Genomic DNA, 8,895 nt, shown 5'->3' with positions numbered 1-8,895 from the left:
TAATTTTCAGTCAAAAAAACCCCAAACCCAAATCTACCCCATCCCAGAATGATAATTTCAAATAACTACATTGTATTCTAATGATAAATGAGTGATGTTCTGCAAGTACATCCAACGCAAGAAATAAATTCTCATTATGTATTTGGTTTTGGTGTGGGTTTTTTTGTGTGTGGTTTTTTTCCCTGAGCCTGCCTAATGGCTAAGCTCTATTTACATGAGAGCAAATCAATTTCCCTTTTGGAGGCTAAAATTTAAATATTAGAAGCTTAAAAATAACAAATCTTGTGCTTCTTTTACGTAAGATGCCACAAAGGTGATGTACAAAATACAAGCAGTAAAACTTGCAGTCGCTGCTTACACGGAATTCTGAATGACGCACATAGAGTAAAACTCAAGTATTCTACCGCAGTGTGAACTTACCTGGATTAATAAACAAAACACATTTCCAGGTAACTCCGTGCTGCTGCAAAGTAGATTATTGATTGCCTTTTTTTTTTTTTAACATAAGATTACATCAGCCATGGAGGAACAGGGCTGACTACACTACACATTTGTTGTTGGCCTATCATTTTCACGTAATTGGATTTGAATGAGTTCTGACAGAAAGAGGGGTTATTTGCACTACTGCTTTGCTACTGGGAGCTGTAGTATCTAGAATCTTGCTACACCTTTGTTGGGGAGAGAGATGTTTTGAAGAAAATCGGATCCATTCTATATTGACAAAGTGTTTTAACGAAGCTGATTATCACAGGTAATTTGTCCAAAACTGTCTTTAGTTGGAAGCATGTAGTCTTGACATTAGACCAATGCTAATTAAATTAGACAAACAAGAGCTCTGGGCACAGTGTCTGATCCTCTGAGTCCTCACCTAGGCTTTTAAAGCAAAAAGAACCCCTGTTGCATTTTTCACTTGTCCTCCCATTTTGAAACACCAATACCCTGGTTAATGACGAACATTAACAGAGATGCCAGACATCTCTGTGTGTTTCTTCCACGTGCTTATTTCTGCATCTACCCTCACCTGTCTTCTACTACAGAAGTGTGACCACCACATCTATGCTATCTTATTATTTCTGAATATCTATATTATTTCTGAAAATCCAGACCCTGAGCATGAATACCTATCACTCTAAGACATGATCTCGGATCATTAAAACGCTAAAGAAGACGTCATATAAGTTTTACTTTGTTAAAACACAGATAAAGCGGTGTGGGAAGTAATTTAGTACTTCTTGATTTGAAACAGCATTGGACTACTTCTAACAAGCTTCTGTTGAGCCTATTTAAGAATAGAGCTAGCTCAACTATGACTTTGGGTAGGGAGTCCACATATTGTTCCAGCATTTCACAGAAGTCCCAGCCCTGGGAGGCGTGGCTGGGGTTTTTATTTGTTTTAAACAAGGCGGTATCTAACCTAAACCTTTCCTGTTGGATATAGATCAGCTTATCACTGACAGTGCTCCCCTGGGGAGTGAACATGAAGAATGGATCACTGTTCTCTATAGCCACCTGCCCTACTTTACTTTGTCTTTCAAGTCTAAGCAAACCCAACCTCTCCCGATCAGCCTGTTTTTATAAAATTTAATCAGGGTCATTTAACCAGGGCCACTCTGTCCCTATGTTCAAAATACGATACCCGCCCCACCTGTCCTATACAGCTTCGGATAATTACCTCCCAAAGCCTGTAACTTCACTGCATTCCAGAACATATTTGCCTCTTAGGTAATGAGTGTAACTCTCACCTTGTGACTTTTTTTCCTTGTTATTTTTAAAACCTGGATCTCTGCTCTGAACACTTGCAGTAGCATCATAGTGATATTGCTGCGAGGGGTGGAAATGCACAGGTGGTGACAGTGGCTTCTTACGGAGCTCTGCGAACAAACGCTACACCACAACCCAAGCTGAAATTTTAACAAGTCAGTCTGACTCAGTTTTAATCTACAAAGAGCCCCACTCTAAGCACTTACTGGCAAGCAGAGTCCTTGCTTTCAGGGGAAAGATGCCAAGAAAATTGTCCACGCCAACAAAAAACATACTGTAGAAAAGCAAATTAAAACCTGGCACTGCGTGAATAAAAATCTATCAGACTCTGGTTTTTGGCTCTCTTGAGTTTCTGAATGGACATTCAGCCCTTCTAACTGTAGTAAAAGCTATGATCTATTGTGTTTTCTATTTTATTTCTGTTGTCTAGCCACCAATACACTTTCAGTAGGTCACCCGTAGATAATGAAAAAGCAAGATGCCTGCAACTGAGCCAAAAACTTTGCTTAAAAGACATGGTTTTGTAAAAGGACTCGTAAGAGAAAAAAACCCACCCATATGCACAACAGAAACATCTCTCACTCATACCCTACAGCTTGTAAACTCCACTGATGCGGGGGGCGGGGGGGAGTGGAGATCGTAACTATTCTTAAACCAGAGGGTTTCTCAGTTATATTTTGCTGATGGAGAAACAAGAACTAATGAATTGTGACTCTTGGGGGGGGGGGAAGAAGAGGAAGAACATATTGTTGCAGAAACATCCCGTTTTACAAGTGTTTCTTCTGGAGCAACTTCTTCCATAAAGAGAAGCATTATGGAAAACCAGCTGCTATTCTTTCAAAACCTAACCCAGCAGGACGGCACTCTTGCCTGATGCTGTTTACATAGAAAAACCCAAGTCAATACCACACCAACTTGCCTTTCCAGCTGACCTTACAGATGGGCACTCATTCTGGTCTGCTGTTAAAACACATCCTTTTCCCTGAAAGCAATGAGAAGAAAATGGGACAGAACACAGGGAGCAGCCCTAGCCACCTCCTGGAGACGGACAAAGAAACTGCACAATGTAAAAATTACCCTAAATGCTGGAGAGACTGTGAATCTGTAACACACACAACTGCCACATTCACCTATAAGCATAATGACAACTGAATTTAAAAAATTACCAGATAAACAACCTGGGAGCAGGGAAAATCTGAGGCCCTCAGAGCATTCATAGGATTTCAAAAAACCCGTAACTATGGGCACAGAGCTGGGGGGGAATTAAGAATTAAGATAACTTGCCTGTCTGCTGCAGCCTCTGTGCCTCTCCAGCACAGACATATTAGGAACAGCCCGGAAACCAGCCTCCTAACATTCAGTCCTCTCCAGGCCTTTTCTGCTCAAGGAACAGACCCTCTTCAGCTAATTACCAATTGTTTTAATGACTCTAATTAATTCTGGGTGTCTGACCACCACAGCTGCTGCTGCTCAAGCTCCTGTGCCCCACCACCTTTCCTTGCAACACTTCCTCGCTTTTCTCTGTTACATGCCACCCAACAGCAAACCTGCCCCGTGAGCCTGCCCGGGCCTTCTGTACTGACCTGCGGCAGTTCGGTCAGCAGGTGCTGGGTGACAGAGCTCTGCCGGACTGCAGGGCTCAGATGCCCACGGGCTTTGCTATGAAGAGCCCTGCAACAGGACCGATAAGCTGCCAAAACTCAAATGACTACAACCTGGCTTTATTTTGCTGGACCTGCATTTTCCCAAGCATTTACTTTCATGAAAGATCTTGCTTCTGTAATTCGGGGAGCCTGTAAGGGGATCTCAGTTTGCACTGTTCTCTGAGTGCAATGGAGATTTTGCTCAGTTCTCTCACGGTTCCCTCCCCGAGGGAGAAGGAGCCCGGCGGGCACCAGCGGGGCTCGGCAGTCTCACCGCCACAGGCCCTGCTCCCAGGGGCACAGGCATGAGGACTGCTCAGCTGTGTTCTACATCACTGCCTTTTTCCAGCTGCACCTTTCAAACAGAATCAGATTATTTTATCCCTTCTAGCGTGGGAGTGTGCATTTGAATGAAATTTGGCACTGTGAGGAAGGGGAATTAGCCTTTTCAAACACCGGGCTCTTTCCTCCCTGTCCGGGAGGTGGCACGACGCAGGCTGGCTTTCACGCAGGCAGCGGTGGGCGCTGGTAAGAGGCAGCCACAGCCCCGAGGCACCGGGCAGCGAGGCTGTGGCTGGCACCTCTCGAGTCGAGGGCCCCCTCCTCGCATCCCCTGCAGAAGCCGTTTTACCGGACCTCCAGGCACGGTCCCAACTACAGTCCCAAAGCTCTGCCCTGCCGCTACAGAAGCAGCCAGCTCATCCGGTCACCTCCCCCCGGATGCTCGCTCCAGCTCCCGCCAGCAGCACAGCAGCGCGAAGCCCCTTCTCCCGCCGCTCCATCAGCCGCTCCAGCCGAGCGCACCCTGCCAGCGCCCCCCGGCAGAGCCGCGCTCCCTGGGGCGGCCCGAGCGCTGCCGCCGCCGGGGCGGAGCGAGGCGGGGCGGGCGCGCCATGAACTGCACCGAGCCGCGGCGGCTGCAGGCGCTGCTCAGCGCGCTGCTGCGGGACCTGCGCCGCGGCGGTAACGCCAGCGCTCCCGCGGCGGCGGCGGCCGGGGCCCGGGCCGGGGCGGGCGGCGACGCCTCGCTGTACATCCTGCTCATCATGATCTTCTACGGCTGCCTGGCCGGGGGGCTCATCCTGGCCTACACCCGCTCGCGGAAGCTGGAGTCCAAGCACGACCCCTACCACCTCTACATCGAGCGCGACTGGGGCCGCGGCGGCGGCGGCGGCGGCCCGGGACAGGCGGCCGAGGAGGGCGGCCCCGCCGAGGGGCAGCGGCTGATGTGAGCGCGGCCCGGGCCGGCCCCCCGACGCAGCAGGACCGGCGCGGCCCGGCAGACGGCCCGGGGCTGGGAAGGAGGAACCGTCGGTGAGGGGCTCGAGGGCGTCCCTGCCACGGCACCGTCCCTGCCACGGCACCGTCCCTGCCGCCCTCCCGCCTCGGCTGGGCTCGGCGGGGCTGGCTGGAGGAGCCCGCACGGCGAGCGACTGCCCGGCGGAGGCGAGCTGCTGCCGAGGCTGCGTCTCGTTAAACGAGTGCTGGGACGACAAACAGATTGTTGTGGTGCGCTGGCCCGTACAGCGCTCACGGCCTGTCTCGCTGCGAGGGCTGTTCTTCAACTCGTTGGATTGATTTGTACTGCTTTTCTACAGTAAATACCTGCATTACGTACGTACGGAGACCTCTCTCATCAATCACCTTTACATCTTACTTTAACATCGTCTTCTTTCAAATCAGTTTGTATTCCACCTTGTTATCTGACCACAGTGCCGCTACCGCGGGCAGCGTTCCACATAATTAAAAGCAGCTCCGTCACTGTTGCATGATGCACCCTTCTGTCACTCCAGAGCGTTGATAGTTATGCTGGGTACAATGGACTGGAAGGGTCGGGCCTCGTTCTGTTAAAGGAAGACTGCTTTGCCTTACGTGGAAGCATTTCTCAAAACAAAAAGAGCTTAGAAACTGATGAGGAAAGCATCAGTACCTCACCTTGGTACTGTGGCTTTGCCGATGCACAGTAACTTTTAAAGCCATCAGTAACATCCTTCCACACGCAGACATGTAACTGCAAGAATATCTTTGTACAAGTTAAACCTTATGATTAAGACAACATACAGCTATGTTTTCTACAAAAAAGCCTAGCCAGGCAAAGGTGGTTTCAGATGTTCTAGCCATGCTGATAGTCCATCATTTCTTGGTTTGGGGTGGGTTTTTTTCAGATAAAGATTAATGAACAATTCCAAGGAACAGTACCCTCACTAGGAATGCGGCACTACACAATACAAATTACTATTTGGATTTTATCCAAACTACACTGCAGGAAAAAGAAGCTTTGACATTAACCTCAAAGGAGGAGAAATTTTTATGTTAGATTTCGTATATAACTTAGATGACTAATCCTATATAACTAATTGTATATAACTATTTCGTATATAACATTACTTTGATTTCGTATATAATGCTTACGCGTGTTCTTTCCAACAGCAAAACGGTCTTAAGTCCTTATATTTGGCAACTAGCACCTCTTGCGCTCTCTATAACTTTGTGGGGAATCATTATAAACTGGATACCGCAAGTGATGAGTTTAAAAAAAAAAACAAACCCTTGAGAGGACTGGCAGTTATCAAGTCAACTTTGTCACTGTAGAAAACTACTGCAATAGCCACAGACCAAATTACAAAGTATCATTAGATATCAAACAGTATCTTGTGAATACCTAGACATTTTAATCATTGAAAAGTATAGGGCGGGGAAAACATTCAAGCTCCAGAAACAATTTCAATGGGAGTATATGCAATAGTACTATATGCCAGCATTGTATCCATGGATGCATGTGAAATCCTTAGCTCAGCAAAGAAAATGTAGAAGACGGCATTGTGTGGAAAAAAGGATGTCAGAGAAACCAACAAATGCCAATATTCTTAAAATCGTCTATCAAGTAGTTAGACAACAGTAAAAGTTCTAGTCAGCCACCTCTGTCTGCAAGGATTCAGACAGTATCCCTGGAAAAGGCAAGTGCTAACTTCAGCCTGGACTTTTTGAAGAGCCATAAGCTATATGTATATATATATACACACCACACACGTATATACACACACATATGTATATATATTTTAAGCTGCAAAAGCTGACTGTCTAATGAACTTTCACACTAGGATAACTAAAACACTGTATCAGCCTCACTAGAAGATTTTCTGTGAGGATTTCCTTCAGTACAATCAGAATTAAGCTGATTCCTCCCCTGTAAGAAAGAGGGAATCATTATGCATATCCAAAACCTTCTATTTAACCTGTCCCAGTGATTAACTTCTCTTTTTCTGCCTGACCACTGCCCATCAGCAGGGCTCTGGCCTCTAAGGGGCATTATAGACTAACAGCTTCGAAAGTATTCGGGAACTACAGTGCTAACTAACTGCCACCACTCAACTCAGCTAGGTTCGACAAGAACAGGGGAAGGACTGTTACAGTTTTCAGAGTATGAGAGATTTGCACATATTAACGCTTCAATGCACTGGCTGCTAAAATGTGCGCTTAACATGTTTTATTTAATATCAGCTGGTTACTAACAGCTTTCCACTGCTTCATCCTACAGACAAATCTGAAAGATGGTTGTGGCAGTCCCTCTGAGTCAGTGTCCAACTAATACCACTGATTACATATCTTCATAATCCATCTGTTTCTCTCCCGCCTCGAAATGCAAAGTATGTGCAACATACTGTATTTGCGTCCCACCTAAAAAAGAAAGGGCTGCCCTTGTGAAAAAGCTTACCCTCCATTACACAGTTCACAAATAAGGAAAGCACAAGATCTCCTGCCAAGTAACTAACAAAACATCTAATTCCAATTATCTGCTGTTCTATCTGCACCTTTCAATACCTGAAAGAATCACAAGGTCTCAGTGAACTGTAGTAATTTGTGATTTACATCAGTCCATCTATTCTTACAGTGACAGTTCAACCAGATGTTTAAATAAGACCATCATGCATTAACTGTAGCTTACACTGGAACAAGATTTACACCATATATACAGATATGCTTAAATACAATATCCATCTGCAAATACTTAAATATACAAATGCAATTGGCTATATACATGTGTTTATTCACTTCACACATTTCTAATATTCGTGGTGTCTCTAACAGATAATTTTTCAGAATTTTGTATAGGGACACTGCCCGGTTGTGTAGGGATGGGGTCAGGAAGGCCAAGGTGCAGCTGGAGCTGAACTTGGCAAGGGACACAATAATAACAAGGGCTTCTACAGGCAGAGAAGGAAGGTCAAAGAAAGCTGAACACGACTGGTAAACTGGCAACAACGGACGAGGAGAAGGCTGAGATACTCAACAACTTTCTTGCCTGAGTCTTCACTGGCAACCTCTCTTCCCACTCCTCTCCAGGGGATGGACCACAAGACGGGGACTGGGGGAGCAAAGCCCCTCCCACTGTAAGAGAAGGTCAGGTTCGTGACCACCCGAGGAACCTGAACATACATAAGTCTATGGGACCTGGCGAGATGCACCCCAGAGTCCTGAGGGACCTGGCTGATGTAGCTGCCAAGCCACTGTCCATGATATTTGAAAAGTCATGGCAGTCAGGTGAAGTCCCCGGTGACTGGAAAAAGGGAAACATTGCACCCATTTTTAAAAAGGGTAGGAAGGAGGACCCTGGGAACTACCGACCTGTCAGCCTCACCTCTGGGCCTGGGAAGATCATGGAACACATCCTCCTAGAAGCTATGCTAAGGCACATGGAGGACAGGGAGGGGATTCGAGACAGCCAGCATGGCTTCACCAAGGGCAAGTCCTGCCTGACCAACCGAGTGGCCTTCTATGATGGAGTGACTACATCAGTGGACAAGGGAAGAGCTATGGATGTTGTCTGTCTGGACTTCTGTAAGGCCTTTGACACAGTCCCATACAACATCCTTATTTCTAAATTGGAGAGGTATCAATTTGATGGGTGGACTGTTCAGAGGATGAGGAATTGGTTGGATGGTGGCATCCAGAGGGTAGTGGTCAGTGGCTCAATGTCCAGATAGAGATCAGTGACAAGTGGTGTCCCTCAGGGGTCCGTACTGGGACCAGTGCTGTTTAATATCTTCATCAATGACATAGACAGTGGGATCGAGTGCACCCTCAGCAAGTTTGCGGATGACTGGTGCAGTTGACACGCCTGAGGGACGGGATGCCAATCAGAGGGACCTGGACAAGCTGGAGAAGTGGGCCTGTGTGAACCTCATGAGGTTCAACAAGGCCAAGTGCAAGGTCATGCACTGGGGCTGGGGCAAGCCCTGGTATCACTACAGGCTGGGGGATGATGTGATCGAGAGCAGCCCTGCAGAGAAGGACTTGGGGGTACTTGGATGAAAAGCTGGACATGAGCCAACAACGTGCGTTCGCAGCCCAGAAGGCCAGCTGTATCCTGGGCTGCATGAAAAGCAGCGTGGCCAGCAGGTCAAGGAAGGGGATTCTGCCCCTCTACTCTGCTCTGGTGAGACCCCACCTGCAGTACTGCGTCCAGCTCTGGGGCCCTCAGCACAGGAAA

General features: G+C 47.2%; 1 protein-coding gene across 1 annotated transcript; it reads left to right on the top strand.

Moving 5' to 3' along the window:
* The first annotated feature begins 3,971 nt into the window (after positions 1-3,971).
* On the top strand, positions 3,972-4,946 carry KCNE5 (potassium voltage-gated channel subfamily E regulatory subunit 5). Its single transcript, XM_075513133.1, has one exon. The coding sequence runs from the start codon at positions 4,298-4,300 to the stop codon at positions 4,634-4,636; it is 339 nt and encodes a 112-aa protein (XP_075369248.1). The 5' UTR covers positions 3,972-4,297; the 3' UTR covers positions 4,637-4,946.
* The last annotated feature ends 3,949 nt before the right edge of the window (positions 4,947-8,895 follow it).

This window comes from Mycteria americana, chromosome 10, assembly GCF_035582795.1.
Source record: "Mycteria americana isolate JAX WOST 10 ecotype Jacksonville Zoo and Gardens chromosome 10, USCA_MyAme_1.0, whole genome shotgun sequence".
In the NCBI taxonomy this organism is placed as follows: Eukaryota; Metazoa; Chordata; class Aves; order Ciconiiformes; family Ciconiidae; genus Mycteria; species Mycteria americana.
Note: the sequence above shows the minus strand (reverse complement) of the source record. Positions and strands in the feature narration are given on the sequence as shown.

Bases quoted from the DNA above. Each gene is read 5' to 3' on its own strand.
- KCNE5 (XM_075513133.1), top strand. From the start codon at position 4,298: ATGAACTGCACCGAGCCGCGGCGGCTGCAGGCGCTGCTCAGCGCGCTG.